Source organism: Microtus oregoni, unplaced genomic scaffold (genome assembly GCF_018167655.1).
Source record: "Microtus oregoni isolate MIOR12 unplaced genomic scaffold, Mior012 000012F_ref0000307, whole genome shotgun sequence".
Lineage (NCBI taxonomy): Eukaryota > Metazoa > Chordata > Mammalia > Rodentia > Cricetidae > Microtus > Microtus oregoni.
Window position 1 is genome coordinate 50,064,029 of NW_024543071.1, and position 18,852 is coordinate 50,082,880.

At 41.3% G+C, this 18,852-nt stretch overlaps 1 protein-coding gene across 3 annotated transcripts in view; it reads left to right on the forward strand.

Annotated features, from left to right (window-relative positions):
• The first annotated feature begins 448 nt into the window (after positions 1-448).
• Rtn3 (reticulon 3) overlaps positions 449-18,852 on the forward strand; it is a 67,761-nt gene continuing 49,357 nt past the window's right edge. Inside the window, exon 1 of one of the 3 annotated variants that reach the window (XM_041661247.1) lies at positions 449-810. In XM_041661247.1, the coding sequence (XP_041517181.1) occupies positions 669-810 (142 nt within the window). In that variant the 5' untranslated portion in view covers positions 449-668. The remainder of the gene's footprint in view (positions 811-18,852) is intronic. The other 2 variants (XM_041661248.1, XM_041661246.1) reach the window with 2 other exon arrangements.

Below are 18,852 nucleotides of genomic sequence, written 5' to 3' on the forward strand. Positions count from 1 at the left end.
TGAGGCGATATTACGACATGACCAGATAAATAGCACATGGGGGGGGGGATCTATATATTGTGGCTTTCACTTTTCTTTGGAGTCACAGGTACACGTGGGTGGGTAAACGTCAGACAAAAGCTATCAACTAGAATTTATGATTAAAAAAATCACTTGCAACTTATGGAAGCACAAAGGGACCTCGATCGTTGGAACATAATCTGACAACTAGAAAACATTCACATAAAGAACCAGAGGGTCGGGAAGAGACACGGGCTATATGAATCCGCAACGAGGGCTGCAGCGGTCTTTGGGTTTTGGCGCTTAGCCACGCCCCTTACGTCAGGTTTCTAGCCCCCCCCCCCTCCCCCGAGGCTCGCCCCACCCTCGGGGCCTGTCACGCTGCGTCCTTTCCTGCTGGAGCGCAGAGGGACAGTTCCTGCGCCTGCGCATTGTGTCGCTGCGCGCCTCCGAGGCCGCCGCTCGCGCGTCCTCGGGCTCTTTGTGCGCATGCGCGCTCGTACACCTCTCCCGGCGGAGCACGGCTGAGTCAGTCAGTCTGTCGGAGTCAGTCTTCGGGACAGCCTGCGCCCGGTACTTCGGAGAGCCAGCTGCTGGATCGTCCTGTGTCCCCTCCCACTCTCCCGCCCCACGTTTCTCTTCACTCTCCCGCCCTTGCTCGTACAGCCATGGCGGAGTCGTCGGCGGCCACTCAGTCCCCGTCAATCTCCTCGTCGTCCTCTGGGGCCGAGCCGTCCGCGCTCGGCAGCGGCGGGAGCCCCGGAGCCTGCCCCGCCCTGGGGGCGAAGAGCTGCGGCTCCTCGTGTGCGGGTGAGGCGCGCGGGGAGCTCGGTCCCTGGGGAGCGCGAGCGACCGAGTCTCCGGGCGGGGGCGGGCGACCCACCCGGGCCGCGGGCGGCTTCGGCCCCGAGGCGGGCGTTTGAGGAACAGGCTAAGGGGGAGGGGAGCGAAGGGCCGTGCCGCGGTGTGGAAATAACGGGGTGTGAAGAAACCAGGTTGGGGGTGGGGAGGTGGTCTAGAGAGAGTGGGCGTAGATGCTGGCTCCCCGCAGGTGAGAACGGATAAAGGCTGGGTGAAGGGAATGGATCGAGGCCGGAGAGCCCCGGGTGGAACGGGGCGGGGGCGGGGGCGGGGGGCTGACTTAGTGGAGGATTAGCGAGCTTCAGAGGATTGTGACAGGTGGGTCGTAGGAGAAATAAATGCTGTTAGGATTTTGAGAGGAGTGGTGGTGGAAGGGATGGCGTTGCAGGTTTGCAGACAGGTGTTGACACAATCTTACATTGGGTGATGGTCCTCCAAAAAAAATGTTTTTGTTTGCCAGGAGGATCAAGAAGTTCTATTACCGTTTTGGGCTAAACTGAATGCCAGATTTTTCTGAGGCTCTGAGGTAGAGGAGGCGTGATGAGAATAGCACAGGAAGATTTGGGAGGGAACTGCGGCTAGTCCAAGATGGATCCTTGGCTGCTTCGCAACACAGCCTGCTCTTCACGGGCACATCGTGGGGGTGGGGGCACGCAATGAGTTGCTGTATTCTAGAAGATAATAAACACAGTCATGCAAGCCATCACCATGTTTTGATTTCATGTTTTCGATGGCCTATTCTCGATAGCAGTATAACAAAAGGGAACGTTTACTGCAGGGAAAAAGGATAAAATTCAGACAAAGCCCGGGCTGCTTGGACCCCCTTTTCCCTTGTCTGAAAAGACAGGAGGGACGCTGCCGGCCTCCTTTAGTTTCTATTGTATACGAGTCTGCCTACTGGTGGGAGCTGCCAAGCAAACACCCTTCGTGCAGAGATCTGCAGTGCAGATGCCTTCTTGAGGAAAATATGCCCGCTGGCAGGTGGTGGTTCTTAAAGGAACTGAGTCTTTGGCGGAAAAAAAAAAAATGCGATTTGTCAAAGGAAGAATTTTGAGAGATTTTAAAAAATGCTTTGTTATCTCCAGCGCACTCTTGGGTTGATCATTCTAATGAACACAACGTTCCTGATCTTAGCATTAAATATTTTCTCTTGTGTTTCCTAATACTGACTTTCCACCTGTCTGAGAGCTTTGTTACCCTGCCGGATCTTCCAGGGAGGTTATAGCCATTTGGGTAAATGGTATGGGAGGAAGCTTCTGCAGATAAAGGAATGAGGCAGCATATTTGGAATCCTGGTTCTATTTAAACCACCAGCATTTCTCCTCCAAATTTTTGTGTTCTGGGCTAACTTCCAAATGAACAGTGGCTTCCTAAAACTTAGCAACTTGGTCCCTTGGCTTTAATTGCATCACTACTTACTGTTTGGTTAGCCTCTTCCTATTCGCAATTTCCAAATTTCTGATAGAGATCTAGGTTTTAGAAGTTGACCGTTTATGCTCAAAATTAGAATTTAAGTATTGAGGAATCATTCTAGCTAGCAGCCAGGGAATTAAAATTTTAGTCCTGACTATGATCAAATGGTGAAAAAAGATTTTTAAGGCAAAGTAGCTCAGGCTGGCTTTGAATGCAAGATGATTCTGTCTCAGCCTCCACTGGGACTATAGGTGCATGCCACCACACCTAGCAAGAATCAACATTTTTATTCTTTTAATGCATTAGCTCCCTTGGTGCATCAGAAAAAAAATGTAAGCATATACTGCCACCAAGTGAATTGTATATTAGCAATACAAATAAACTAGCATGCAGTATTTCTGTTAGCTTATGTTTCTGATATCTTTTGCTCATGTCACATTGTCATAATTTTATAATTGCCATTTCCCTGAGTATTTTTGATTCAGTCTCCTTCTGGAACATTCATATCCCAGCAGGCCTTGAACTTGTGGCTAATTTTCTATCTGAGCATTTCAAATTCTGGGATAATAGGCATGAGCCACTATGCCAAACTATCTTGCTTTTTTTGTTGATTTGTTTTATCTTGTTTTAACATACCTCTCTTTGGTTTCTCAAGACAGGGTTTCTCTGTGTAGCCTTCAATGTCCTGAAACTTTAGATTCTCCCAAGTGCTGGGATTGAAGACGTGTGCCACCACCACCCAGTTTACAACATACCTCATTATGATAGTGGGAAAGATGCTAAAATGAGACATTTTTGTCAACAGTGAAATTCATATCTTGAAATGGTATTCCGAGTAGCTGGGTTTGCATACTGCACTTTCCTAATAGTATAAATCCCCCAATATTACCCATTTTTCTTCATTTTTAGTATAGAATTGCTATTTTTGACATCAGTTGTAGATATTTTGTCACTATTGACACTTAGTGAGGTTTTCTCTTCCCCTTGTCTATTTTATGGTACTGTAGATGGATCCTAGGTCTGTGCTTCTGCTAACACACGCTTTACCACTGAGACACACTCCTAGCCCACCACTGGCACTTAAAACAGTGTCTGGCTGTTGTAACTACAGAAGTACTCAATAAGTTTCTGTTGAATGAATCAGGTTTACAAGCTGGAAAGGAACACCTGAAATAGACACTAAATGAATGTCCAATCATAAACTCCTCCCCATTGTCAATTTACTGATATTCAGAGAGCAGTGATAGTTTCAGTGACCCCAGCGCGAGATTCTTGTTCAGGTGACTACTTGAGAATAAACAGGCTGTCTTAGGGGCCTAGTGAGAGACCAGTGGATAGGGCACTTGCTATTAAGTTAACACCCTAAATTAGAACCCTTGGACCCACGTGGTAGGAGAAAACTGATTCTCACAGTTGTTCTGACATCCCTAAGCACTACACTCTGCCTTCCTTACACAATGTTTTTTTTTTAAAGCTTTATTTTTATTTTTGAGTTTTGTGTGTATGGCTGGTTTGTGCCTGCATGCATGTTTGTGCACCACTGCATGCAGTGGCTAGAGGAGGCCAGAAGGGGGCGTCTGATTTCCTGGGACTAAGTTTACAGATGATTGTGAGTCACCTTGTGGGCATTAGAATTAAACCCAGGTCCTCTGAAAGAGCTGCCCTTAACTGCTCTTAAGCATTGAGCCATCTCTCCACTCCCTCACATAATTTTTTTTATGTTTAAAAAAAATCATATGACCATGCCACGGTGAAATACATTTGTATTCTAACCTGAAGAGTCATTTTTAAAACGCTGGGTGTGGTGACATATATCTTCAGTCCCATCACTCAAGATGCAGGGGCAGATAGATTTCTGTAAATTAGAGGCCAGCCTGGTCTATATAGAAAGAGTTCCAAGCCAATCAAGACTTCATAATAAGACATTGTCTCAAAAAAAGCAACAACAGAAAACAAAGTCTTTTTTTTTTTTTTTTTTTTTTTTTTTTTGGTTTTTCGAGACAGGTTTTCTCTGTGGTTTTGGAGCCTGTCCTGGAACTAGCTCTTCTAGACCAGGCTGGTCTCGAACTCACAGAGATCCGCCTGCCTCTGCCTCCCGAGTGCTGGGATTAAAGGCGTGCGCCACCACCGCCCGGCGAAAACAAAGTCTTTTGAAGTACCTTGGTGAACCTGAATATGGTACCTGTCATTTGCATTTTTGATATTGAGACAGGAGGTTCATCAGCCTGGTGGACAATACTAAGAGACCCTGTCTCAAAAACCAAAGACACTGCAGTGAAGTCACCATTTTTGTAGCCCCTTCCTCCACACTTCTGTTTGTCAGAGAAATAAGATGAAATTTGTTAGTCTAAAATTTAACTTTTTAAAAAATGGCTCCTAAAAATTCTGCTGTGGTTGTAGGAAAAAACATGCAAACATTGCTATCAATCTTGAATTTCATGCTCTTTACTAAGTTTTTAAGTTGTTTTTAGTTAAGAGTAAGTGTTGCTTAATATCCTGAAAAAAACTTTGTCTTTGCTGACCTGTCCAGTAATGAAGTTTAGGAATAGTGGTCTCTGGTTATAGGTAGAAGTGAATAACTCTGGCCCAGTGTGGCAGGTGCTGAAGAGCAACAATTCGTGATAGTACTCTTAGAGAAGGGGAGGGGCCAGGATGCCTTCCCAGATTTCTGCCTTTGAAGGAGATTTAAGGTAAATGAGACAGAAATATGTAACATTCTTTTTGGAGTGAGAATTGCCCAATACCTATATTGTTAGAATTTATTTTATTTTATGTTTATGGGTGTTTTGCTTGCATGTATGTCTGTGCACCTCCTTTGAGGTCAGAAGATGGTGGCTGATGATCTGCAATTGAAGTTACAAACAATTATAAAACCATGTGGTTGCTGGGACTAGAACTCAGGTCCTCTGGAAGGGCATCCAGTGCTCTTAACCGATACCTATCATCTCTCCAGCACTGTGCCTGAATTTAAAATATGTTTTTAATAGTTAATGACGTTAAAATTTCACAGTGTGCTAGAAATTACTTTTCTGAAAATTATAATGTCAAAATAAAGCTACATTTCACTTTATGAAATTGGCTCAAATAATAGCTTGGGCAATTGAAAAATATTTTGTTTTAACTATTTGAAACTTTTTTTCCTTTTGGTTTTTTGAGACAGGGTTTCTCAGTATAGCCCTAGCTGTCCTTGAACTCACTTTGTAGACCAGACTGGCCTTGAGCTCACTGAAATCCACCTGCCTTTGCCTCCCAATTGCTGGGATTAAAAGCATGAGCGCTGGCTGGTTTTTGGGTTTTTTGTTTGTTTGTTTTTTATTTATTTATTTATTTATTTATTTTTTGGGATGGTTTCTCTGTGTAACAGCTCTGACTGTCCTGCAGCTCTCTCTGGCTTCGAATTCACAGAGATCCACCTACCTCTGCCTCCAAAGGTGTCCTACACCCACATCCTTGGGTTTAAGAGTTTTTTTCACTTACTTAATTTTATTTCATGTGCTTAGGTGTTTTGTCTGAGTGAGGATATCAGATCCCTTGGAACTGGAGTTAGAGAGACAGTTGTGAGCCGCCATGTGGGTACTGAGAATTGAACCCAGGTCCTCTGGAAGAGCAGCCAGTGTTCTTAACCACTGAGTCATCTCTCCAGTCTGAGTTATCTCTTTTTTTGGGGGAGAAGGGGGATTCGAGACAGGGTTTCTCTGTAGCTTTGGAGCCTGTCCTGGAGCTAGCTCTTGTAGACCAGGCTGACCTCGAACTCACAGAGATCCACCTGCCTCTGCCTTCTGAGTGCTGGGATTAAAGGTGTGCGCCACCACCGCCCGGCCAGTCTGGGTTATCTCTTAATAACTATTGTTCTTGTTCAAATCCTGTGTCTTAGTTTCTACGTCATTAAAATGATGATAATAGTTGGTGTAAAAATGAGGCACACAGAAAGAAAGGGCTTTGCCTAGAGAGAATGTTAGCAAATAGTAGTGACTGGTGTGAAGGGCTACAGTGGAAATCAGCAGTGTGAGCTAGATGTTTTTGCTGTGTATCTTTAAAAGCAAACCACTTGAAACATGACTTTTATTAACAATATCTAATACTTGATGCATCTGTAAGTTATAACTTATCTGCACATAGAATAGTAGTTGAATTACAAGTGAAAAAAATCCCAATCATCCTGAACAATAAAAGAAAATTATTGTTTTCCGATGGTACTGAAGTGTGAGTGCAGGAGCTGGCCTGTGCTAGACACACAGTCCACCAAGGAGCTATATATTCCTTGCCCCCCTTCTTTTTGGTTTTCCAAGTCAGGATTTCTCTGTGGAATAGCCCCTGAACTCTCCTCCAAGTCACAGAGATCCACCTGCCTCATACTCCCAAGTGATCCAGCCACTTTTGTAAATATTTATTTTTTAATTTTAATTATGTGTTTGTGTATAGGTATGTATATACAAGTATAGGTTCCCCTAGAGGCCAGATGTGTCAGAGTCCCCTAGAACTAGAATTATAGGTGGTCGTGAACCACCCAGTGTGAGTGCTGGGAACTTAACTATAGTCCTCAAAGACATTATGTGTTCTTAACTGCTGAGCCATCTCTCCAGCCCTCTCTCCAACCATTTAGCAGCTAGGCATGGTGGCTGCATTTGTCTTTAATCCCAACACTTACAAGGCAGAGACAGACAATTCTGTGTGCATTCAAAGTTAACCTGATCTACATATCCCAGCCTGCCAAAGCAACGTAAAGAGACCATATCTCAAATATTGTAATTGTAATTCTTGCTTGATACCTGTTTTGTTATATGTAATTTTACTGTGTTAAAGTTAAAACCTTCCACAGGGCAGTGATAGAGCATGCCTTTAATCCCAGCACTGAGGAGGTAGAGACAGGAGGATCTCCATGAGTTCCAGGCCAGCCTGGTCTATAAAGTGAGTCCCAGGACAAACTCCAAAAGCTACAGAGAAACCCTATCTTGAAGAAAAGAAAGAAAAAGAACAAAAAAAAGTTAGAACCTTTCTTTTTATTTAGACAGAAAAGGGGAAATGATGTGGGATTCTCCTGTATGCTGTGAATATGTTTTATTACCATTGGTTAATAAAGAAGCCACTTTGTCCTATGACAGGGCAGAATATAGCAAGGCAGGAAATCCAAACAGAGATAGAGGATGAAAGAAGGCGGAATCAGGCAGGTACCATGTAGCCACCCAAGAAGCAAGAGGTAACAAACCACGAGCCTCGTTAAATCATAAAATAATAGAAATGGGTTAATTTAATATATAAGAGCTAGCTGGGAATACACCTAAGCCATCGGCCAAACGGTGTTGTAATTAAAAAAAAAAAAACCTTGTTTCTTAAGTGGTGGCATAATATCAGTATGCTTAAATATTTTCTGTAGCATTCTGGCCATAGTAAATATAGTTTGGATACCTTATAGATGGTTGTCACAGCAGACATATGTAAGAGATAACAAGAATGGTCATGTCAGAATAGTATACAAACACCCACTGACTTTTTATTATTATTATTCCTGGAAAAGAAAATTTTTCTTTGAATGCTGTTTTCTATTGAGGCTAAATTCATAAGTAATTTAATTACTCAGTTCATAAAAGCACTTGTCTACATAACTTTAATGGATGCACCTTAACTCTAACTGGAAATCTCCAGGTAGTTATTTACAAGGTTTATGGTAGAGTTTCAGTCTTTTTATTTTGTTATTTTTGTTGTTCATTTATTGTTTGCACTGCTTTTGTATTGAACCCTTATTGCTTTTTAGTATTTTAGAGATAGACTAAAAACCATAGCAGGAGTGGTGTGTTGATTTGTTGAATTTGGCTATGAGGAAATTGTTCCTCATGATATGCCAGTCACCTTTTCTACTCGGGTGAGTGTTGCAAGCATTTGTTAAGTGAATTTTGGTAATGAAAGAATTAGTGACATGGGAAAGAGAAAGTTAAGTTTATCAGTTTTGTTTGAACCAAGCATTATTTCTGTTGAAAGGCACTTCTCTTTAAAGTAGTTATAGTCTTAAAACTGATCATTTCCTAGTTCTCGCCAAATTGCCATTGGTTCCAAATAAGTTTTATGTTAGTGACTATGTGTATAGTAATCATGTATACCTAGTGTGTTTGTGCTTAGCCTTCTAAACTTTACAGACTTTTGAAAAACATAATTGATAAAGTGTTTACCTGCTAAGCTGTGAATTCAGATCCCAGTACTGCAAAAAATTAAAAAGAAATTATTTTTTTTCATAACTTTCTGGCCAGGTGTGATGCCACACATATTTAATCCCAGCTCTTGGGGACAAAGATATGTAAACTTATGTGAGTTCCAGGCCAGCCAGGGCTACATACTGAGATCCTACTTCAAGAAAAGAAAGAGCTGGGCGGTGGTGGCCTTGAATCCCAGCACTGGGGAAGCAGAGGCAGGAGGATCTCTGTAAGTTTGAGGCCAGCCTGGGAGACAGAGCAAGTTCCAGGACAGTCTCCAAAAGGATACAGAGAAACCATCTTGAAAAAAAAACAAAAAAAGGCTGGAGAGATGGCTCAGAGGTTAAGAGCACTGCCTGCTCTTCCAGAAGTCCTGAGTTCAATTCCCAGCAACCACATGGTATCTCACAGCCATCTATAATGAGATCTGGTGCCCTCTTCTGGCAAACATACCTGGAAGAAATATTGTATACATAATAAATAAATAAATCTTTAAAAAAAACAAGAAAGAAAAGGTGTTGCCGTTTATTCTAGTTCATTTCTAATAATTATTGAGTATAATTCTAGTTGTTTTAGATTATGTGTTGTTGCAGATGTTTTGGAAGCTATGAACATGCTAACTCAGTTTAAGCTATAACACTATTATTCCTGATTATATCATGGAAATCCTTTTTACTGTGTATCTGTGACTTATGGAAGGTATATGACTCTTCTGTTGAAGCTCCAGAGAGAACTTCTGTTGCTGTTGGAGACAGGATATCACTGTGTATCCCCTGACTGTCCTGAACTCTATGTAGACCAGCCTGGCTTCAAACTCCTAGATATCTACCTGCCTCCCAAGTGCTGGGATTAAAGGCGTGCACCACCATCGCCTGGCCTCCTTACCCCTTTCCTTAAACTAACTGACTTACTACTTCCTGTAAACACATCTTCCTGTCATAACCAGGAGGGGTACATGTTGGCACTTGGCATATTCCTGATTGGCAGTTTGCCCTTCAGTATGATATATGGAAGGGTATTCTGTAAAACTTCTTAAGCAAAATTAATACAGAACTCTTTTGGTCCTGTTATGTCAAAGTATTTCAACAGTGAGCATTGCTTTTTATTTACATTTAAGGTAGAAATAATTGATAACAGGAATCTTTGCCCAACTGGATATTGGATCTAGGGCTCAGTGAGTACTAGACAAGAATACTGCCACTAAGCTCTCTTTGTAGATCTTATTTTTAGTCAGAGTCTCACCAAGTTGCTCAGGCTGTTCCTGAACTCATTTGTAGCTCAAACTGTCCTCAGATTCAATCCTCCAGCCTCTGCGTCCAGCAGCTGGGATTACAGGTATATGCAAATAATGGCTGGCTAATATTTCTGATACCTTAACATTTGCCTATTGCCTTAGGGTTTAAGACATGCCCTTGTGTAACAATTCAACAGCTGAGCATATTATGGCTCTTTGTAAGGATTTCTGGGAGATAGGAAGATAGATATGCAACATAGGCTATCTATTTGGAGGCTATATCCATAGAAGAAAAGCTTGTATTATGTTTATTTGTGAGTCAGATAACACACACACCAAGTTGGGACACAGACCCATAGAAATTAAACCATGTATCCAAAGGTTAGTTATAGTGAAGCTGGTATACAGGGCAGAGTCAAGGAATTTCAGGCCCAGTTCTCATTCCCATAGACATATACACTGCTTCTGTTTAGGATTGGAAGAAACTTGTGCTAAAAGTGATTCAGTTACCTTTTACATTCAGGATCAGTTAAAATTGAAAATCTTAGTTTGGGTCACATAGTTCCCAAGCCAGGTGATTTTTTTACCCCCTTCACTGATTTCTGGTCAAGGTAAATGGTCATTTTCCACATTGTGGAATCCAGTGGTCACTCTGAGTCATCCTTCTTTATGCCCTCTCAAGAGCATAATTAGTCACCCTCTTCTTGACATGGTTTTGGTTTGTTTTCCAGAGCACCACAGATGCTCTCACTGATTTTTTTTTTTTAGATTCAGTTGTTTTTTTATTTTTTTATTTATTTTTATTTTTTCCATGATATTTATTGAGCTCTACATGCTCTCACTGATTTATATAGTTATAATTTATGTTTTATGTAGTTTGTGGGATATAACTTTGGTTTTAGCATGGTTGAGACACAGGGTCTCTTAGCTCACGCTAGCTTCCCATCTAAAAGCTAGTCTTGAACTCCTGATCCTCCTAATTGCTAGGATTACAGGCATGTGCACTACCACACTCTGGTAAAACTCACTTTTCTTTAAAGACAAGGTCTCATTATGTAGAACAGACTGGCCTCATACTGAGAGATCTGCCTGCCTCTGACTCCTGAGTGCTAGGATTAAAGGTATGTGCCACCATGCCCAGCTTTAATTTTTTTATTTTTTAATTAAAAATATTTTATGAGGGCACATGACTTCAATCCCAGCACTCGGCGTCAGAGGCAGGTGGATTCTGAGTTTGAGGCCAACCAGGTCTACATAGTGAGTTCCAGTTAGAAGTACATAATAGAGAGACCCTATCTCAAAAAACAAGTATTTTTTGTTTGCATGGATGTTTTACCTGCATGTACGTCTGTCTGTATATTACATGCATGTCTACTGCCTTCAGAAATCAAAAGAGGGCATCAGATCCCCTGGAACTGGAGTTAGAAACAGTTGTGAGATGCTGTGTGGGAACTAGGAACTTACCCTGGTGCTCTCACTCCCAAGCTACCTCTCTAGTCTCCTTAACTTTTCTTTAATCTTCCCCACTTACAAACAGATGCTCTAGTTTCACTTCACAGAACTTTTCTGTTTATGCTAGCCCATCTTATGGTTTAACATACCACCTATTAATTGATGTCTCTCAAATCTTTATCTTCAGTCTTCATGTCTAATAGACATTCCAAACTTACTTGTGTCTTAAGCTGAATTCCTGATCCTTCCTTTATGATGTTCTTTTCACTGTCTTCTCTATCTCAATAAGTGGTTCTTCAACCCTGTTCTTCCTTTACCTAAGTTTAAAAAAATGTAGCCATTCTTTTTTGTTTCATTTTTCATCAGCGTTGAGTTTACTTTCAGACTATATCCAGAATCTGACCAGTTCTCTCAACCTCATCAGATACTAACCTGATCAAGGCTGCTATAAGCAAACTCGTTACACTTGGCTAACTAGTTTCTTCCTGATGTTCTTTTCTCCTATGTCAGCTAGTATAAACCTGTAAAAATATTCAGTTGGATCATGTAATTCCTGGAAGAAGTGCTTGAGTGACTTCATGTCATATTTAGAATCAGCGCCAAATTCTTCACTGCACTATTTCAGCTACATTGGCTTCCTTACTTTTAGGAAATACTTACCTGTCTTGGGATATTTGCTGTTGACTCTGCCTATAATGTTCTTCCTTCAGTGTAGTAGATCATGGCATGTGCCTCTCTACTATCCCAAATTCACCTGCTGAAACATAACCTCTAAGGTAGCCTTTGGGAGGTCTTGAAGCCATATAGTTGGGATTAGTAGTTTCACAGTGAAGATCCAGAGAGCTTGTGTACACCTTCTACCATGTGAGAACATATCTGAAAATTTTTCTGTGTGGAACGGGGAGAATTACCAGATAATGACTGAATCTACCCTGCCTGAGCTTTCATCTTTGATACTCCAGCCTTCAGAATTTGGAAAAATACATCATTTTCTTTTTTCTTATCTGTTTTTTCTTCCCCTTCCTTCTTTTCTTTGTTTTATTTTTATTTTGTATTTGGGTGGTTTTTTTTTATATTAACAGTTGATTCAATAGTCTTGCATAACATATGCAAGTCTTGTAAGACTGTCTTCACCCTAATTGCTTCTGTCAGCTTACCATTTATATCTACTAACAAATAGTACATTTATTTGAGTATTATATTGTGTTTATTGGTTCTAAAGAACTAAAACATACCACCAATTGACCTTTTTTTTCCCAATAGTTAAGGGCCAGTTGTGGCACACACTTTTAGGGAGGCATAGGCAGATGGATCTCTGTCTGAGTACTATACCAGCCTGGTCTATAGAGCAAGTTCCAGAACAGCCAAATCTACACAGAGAAAACCCTGTTTCAAAAAACAATGCAAACAAAAAAAAATACAATAGTTAATGTTAGTTATGGATAATAAAGAAAAAGATCATCCTGCCACTTTATGGGCAGCAAGATAGATAGTAACAGTGCTTGCCACAAAGCCTGATGACCTGAGTTCCATACCTGGGAACTAACTGTTGGCAGAGGCCATTCATTTGTTCCAAGCAACCCAGACCTGAAATATTCACTCAGAAACCATATTATTTGCAATACTGTTTGGCCAGTAGCTTAAGCATATTTCTAGCTAGCTCTTATATCCTAAACTAACCCATCTCTATTAATCTGTGCATCACCCACCATGAGGTCGTGGCCTACTGCCAAAGTTTCAGCGGGCTTCAGCAGAGGCGTTTGTCTCTGGTGGTGGCTACTTGGCTTCTCATTGACTCCGCCTTCTCTCTCTATATATATATCTCTTTCAGCCTGGCTTTACTCTGTTAAAGTAAAGCTGGCTGAAAGCAGCTTCTTTATTAACCAGTGGCAATAAAACATATTCACAGCATACATCACTTCCCCTTTTCTGTCTAAATAAAAAGGAGGAGCCGGGCGGTGGTGGCGCACGCCTGTAATCCCAGCACTCGGGAGGCAGAGGCAGGCGGATCTCTGTGAGTTCGAGACCAGCCTGGTCTACAGAGCTAGTTCCAGGACAGGATCCAAAACCACAGAGAAACCTTGTCTCGAAAAAACCAAAAAAAAAAAATAAATAAATAAATAAATAAAAAGGAGGGTTTTAACTTTAACATAGCAAGATTACATATAACAAAACAGTTATCAAGCAAAAAATATAGTTATAACATATATATCTACTTTATCTTTTATCATAACTAAGGAAAACTATAATTACAACTATTCTTCAACTCCATCAAAGACTTCAGAGGCTGGGCGGTGGTGGTGTATGCCTTTAATCCCAGTACTCGGGAGACAAAGGCAGGAAGATCTCTGTGAGTTCGAGGCCAGCCTGGTCTACAAGAGCTAGCTCCAGGACAGGCTCCAAAGCTACAGAGAAAGCCTGTCTCAAAAAACCAAAAAAAAAAAAAAAAAAAAACTTCAGAAAGATATAACATTACCTAAGTAAACAAGAAGTGCATTGTAAGCAACTTCCAAAATTCTAGAATTGACAGAGACATCTCACTGCTTGGACAGTCACCCAAAGTTCTTATGTATTATTGGGGTACCCATCTTCAGCCTACTGGCCCAGAGTATCCAACAGACTTTTTCATAAAGCAGGAAATTTCAAAGACAGTTCTGCCTATATTGACAGTTTGTCAATCACTTTCTTCTGTGTCCTGCAGAATGTCTAGCAGATTCTCTTATGAAGCAGGAACTCTGAAGGACTGTCTTCACCTTCTTTAGGCAGTCATTTTTCTGTGAGTCCTGCAAGTCCAGTCAAGCAGTTCAGGCAAGACCAGTTTCTTGCCCAAATGGCTAACATAAGGAGCCTCTTTGATGCCCATCATCCTCTTGAAGTGGATTTATGATGCCAGGAGCAGATGTGTCTCATTACCATAAAAAGTCTTAAGCTCTTAAAACATTTTAAATTCCATATTCTGAAGGTCTCTGAAAGATTTGAAGAACATCTAACTGAAATAATCTCTATATATCTAGAAAACCTAACTAACATGACTACAAGCTTGACTATTATAGATGACTGTTAACCTGTATTTCTTAATTACACTACATTTTTAAATGAACTGCACAAACATACTTTAATCAGGAGCAGAAATATACATATAGCAAAATTGACCTAAAATTTGTATCAATAGACCAAGATCCACACCAATGCAAAGTATTCATCCCCCTTTAACTGAAAACAAACATTTATAAACAATATTTGGGAATTTGGGCCTAGTTCTCTCCAGACTGCTTCCTGCTTTTTGTTGGGTGAAGTAATTTGGGGTGTTCACAGCGACCTTTCGGGTGTCTTGGTACTTTAAAGTATATATATATTGGCTTAGCTTAACAGTCCCCAGAATCAAATGTCTCTCTGCAATCACAAAAATTTAAAGAAAACACAATAGTATAGATAATCCAGACTCTGTGTATATTCCATCTTTACATGGCTTATTTTCTTACTCTATTACTTTTTTTTTACAAGTTTACTTTGTCTTTTTAAAGACTTTATTTTATTTTTTTAAAAAACCATTTACTTCTTTTTATAACTCTCTATACTCTTTTTCTTCTCTCTCCCAAGCCTACATACTTATCCAACAGTGTGACCCATTTAGAGGTTTTTGTTTTGTTTGTTTTTTTAATCTGAGTCTGTCTTTATTGCTTATCTGTAATCCTTTTCTGACCAGGACTGCTTCTTAAAATGCAAAGCAGCATGGCTAGGACTAAGGCTGCTTTTCCTTTTGGCTCCGACCACACATGGCAGAGGTCTGTTCACTGCCTGAGACTGCAGGGTGGGAGCCACACTCTCACCACCTCAGCTCTGGTAACCAGTTGGTCCGTTCTGCCACCAAGTAACTTGCAGCATGCTGCTCACAGACCCCATTCAAGTGCTTGGCATCCTGAAAGAACCAGAGTTCGTGCTGGCAGCACAGCCCAGGAAACCGCTATTTTGAAACCACACATTTTTTTTCTTTTGAATTATTTATTTATTTATTTGGATTATTTATTTAGGGGTAGACTCACAGATTATAGTCCTTTGCATGAACAGGGAACAGGAACCGAATCCAGAAGCAGGGAGAGAGAGAGAGATCATGCCCTCTTTGTATTGGCATTTATAGTATAAGAGGCCATGCCCAAGTGGGCTGGTATCTTAAAGGCTACTGGCTAAAGGAGTTCCTACAGCAGGGACCCACATAGAAGAAGAAAGGAACTAACTTAGGTGCCTGGCACATACAAACCCACATAAATAAAACTTTGCACATGCATACTTTTGTCGGGGAAGTTTTTTGTTTTTGAAACAGGGTCTTTCTGTCTAGCCCTGATTCTCTTAAAACTCTTTGAAGACCAGGCTGGCCTTGAATTCAGAGTTCCACCTTTTTCTACCTCCTGAATGCTGGGATTAAATGAATGCCCCAACACACCTGAAAAGTAATAAATACAGTGCTAAAAAAAAAAAAAACATGTATTGGTGAAATGGCTTAGCTCAGTGGTTCTCATCCTTCCTTATACTGCGACCCTTTAACACACTGTTCCGCATGTTGTACTGACTCCAAACGTAAAATTGTTTTCTTTGCTACCTCATAACTGTAATTTTGCTACTTTTACGAATCATAATGTAAATATCTGTTTTCTGATGGTGTTAGAGGACTCTTGTGATAGGGTTTTTCATCTCCCAAAGGGATCTCAAGTTGAAGGTTAAAAACTGCTGATAAAGGAACTTACTGCCAAATCCAGGGTCCTAGTTAGGTCCCCAGAACCCATGTAGTGAAAACAGAACTGCCTCCTGCAAGTTGTCCTCTTAACATCCACACTTCCAAGCTAGTGACTTGGATGGGAAACAGAACTGTCCTGGAGAAATTTTGCAGTCTGAGTTAGGCTTTCATCTCTACTGCAAATTACACTGGTACTATTCCTTCAAATGTTATGATGGTCCTTTATCTCAGTGGCATTCTTACTCTAACTCCATCATTCAAGTCTGACCAGAAGAAAAATATGTCAGACCCAAATTGGAAAATGTTCTGCAAAATATCTTGATTGGTATTCCTGAAAATTCTCAAGATCAGGGATTGGAGAGATGACTCAGTGAGTACAGATCCCCAGCACTCATGTAAAAGCTAGGTGTGGTGCTCGTGTTTGTAGTTCCAGCACAGGGGGAGGGAGCTTTAGAGATAAGCAGGTCCTGTAGTCCAGTGGCCAATCAGTGTAGCCAAAGTAGCAAGCCCCAGGCTTAGTGAGGGGAAAGAATAGTGGAGAACAACAGAGGAAGGTATGTGATGCCTGCTTCTGGTCCCCACATGCTTGCATAAGGGCATGTGTGTCTTGAACTTGCATATGCAAACCAACATCACACACACCTTTTCAAGATCATAAAGCAGAAAAGTCTGAAAAGCTGTCATCTTCTGCAAGTTAAAGGAGTGGTGATGACAAAATGTGGTATCCTGCATGTGTTCTTGGCTCTTGAAGAGTGCATTGGGTCTGGGGACATAGCTCAGTTGGTAAAATGCTTGGCTAGGATGCAGAGTCCTGTCTGTTCAGCTCCGGCACCATATAAGCCAGTGGTCGTGACACATGCCTGTAATCCCAGCACTTGAGAGTCTGAGGCAGGAAGATCACCAATTTGAATCTAGCCTTGATTACATACTGATTTCCAAACTGCATCAAGTTCCAGACCAATCTGAGATGCACAGTACGACCCTCTTTTAAACCTTGAAAGAGACAGAATATAAATGAATAAAGAATAAGTACTATAAGCTATCCCTTGTGTTCACTGATGACATTGAGTCCTTCAGTTTTCTTTTTCCTTCCTTTCCCCTTTCCTTTTAGACAGGGTCACACTGTGTCACCCTGAGTGGCCTCAAATTTAGAGTGATCCTCCCGTCTCTCCAAGTATCAGCATTGCAAGTGTGTACCATCACCACTCCCACTTTCCTCAGTTATCGTTGACTATAATTTCTCTAGTTCCTAGCATCCAACCAGAAGATTACAAGTTGTCTACATTCAGTCTTGCCAAGATGTTGTGGGTTTTTTTTCCTCTTTTGTACTTGGATTATAAATGCCTAACTTCTGTTTTTCATTGTTGTTAGACAGGGTTTCTCTGTGTATCTTACCCTAGAACTTGCTCTTTAAACCGGGCTGGCCTTGAACTCACAGAGATCTGCCTTCCTCTGTCTTCCAAGTGCTGGAACTAAAGGTGTGCGTCACCACTGTCTTGACTACTTATGTATTTTATGTATATGAGTGCTCTGTCTTCACACACGCCAGAAGAGGAAATCAGATCCCATTACAAATGGTTGTGAGCCACCATATGGGTGCTGAGAATTGAACTCTGGAAGAAGAACAGCCACTGCTCCTAACTACTGAGCCATCTTTTCAGCCTATTATGCCTGATTTTATGCAGGAGTTTTCAAATTTACTATAGAGCTGAGTGTCTGTATCCTCCCCACCTCCCCTCCCCCCCACACCGGAGCCAGCGTTACTCTGTATAGCCCTGGCTGTCCTGGAACTCGCTTTGTAGACCAGGCTGGTCCTGCCTGAATGCTGGGATTAAAGGCTGCACCACCACAGATCTGAGTTTTTTTTTAAAACATAGGTGAAAGCTGGGTGGGTAAGTGCACATGGTTGTGAACCCAGTACTCTCAGAGGATGCATAGTGAGACCTTGTCTCCAAACAAACAGTCTCCCTGCAAAACACTTATATATGATAATGTCACACCCTTTAGTGATTCTCACTGTACAAAGTGTATCATTTAGACGTGTAAAGGCACTTGGAATCTGCCCAATTCTTTCCCTCCAGAATACCTGCCCCCACCCTACCCCTACTCTCCCACCCCCCCTGACCCTTGTCACTTAGGAAGACAGCAGAGTCTCTTCTGAGGTGATCTTTATTCCAGTGGCTGTCTCTGCTGCATTCCAACAACTCACACTACTCAAATTTGATGGCTCTTACTATATTGGACTAACTACTGTATTAGACTTAGACTGGCTACTTACAGAAAAGTTATTCCACTTATATTGGAGGATTAAGATCACCATTCTAGAGTTCACTTCCCTGCAGGGTAGATATGAGTAGGAATATCATGTAGTTTTATATTTTATAAGTTAGAAACCTTATACAATATTGTTGTAAACTGCTGCTTATCTCTATTCTCTATCAGAACAGGCACTATGCATACAGATTGGCAGGGTGGAATTTTAGACTGGGTTGGGGTATAAGTAGAAATGAACAGGCTAGAAAGCTGGCAGGTTCATAGGACTTGCTTGCTTATGTATGTATGTATGTATGTATGTCTTTACTTGATTATTTTGGCATTGGTCTTACTTAAAGGAGCCCTCCCCAACCAGATTTGTCAGATACATTTATTTTGTTTGTTTATTCTTTAAGACCGGGTCTTGGGGCTGGAGGGATGGCTCAGTGGTTAAGAGCAGTGGCTGCTCTTCCAGAGGTCCTGAGTTCAATTCCCAGCACCCACATGGTGGCTCACAGCCATTTGTAATGAGATCTGGCGCCCTCTTCTGGCCTACAGGCATACGTGGAGGCATAATATAGTATACATAATAAATAAATAAATAAATAAATAAATAAATAAATAAATGGAAAAAAAAGAAAAAGACCCGGTCTTACTGTGTAACCCAGGCTGTCCTTAAAGCCACAATCTTGAAAAACCAAAAAAAAAAAAAAAGCCACAAT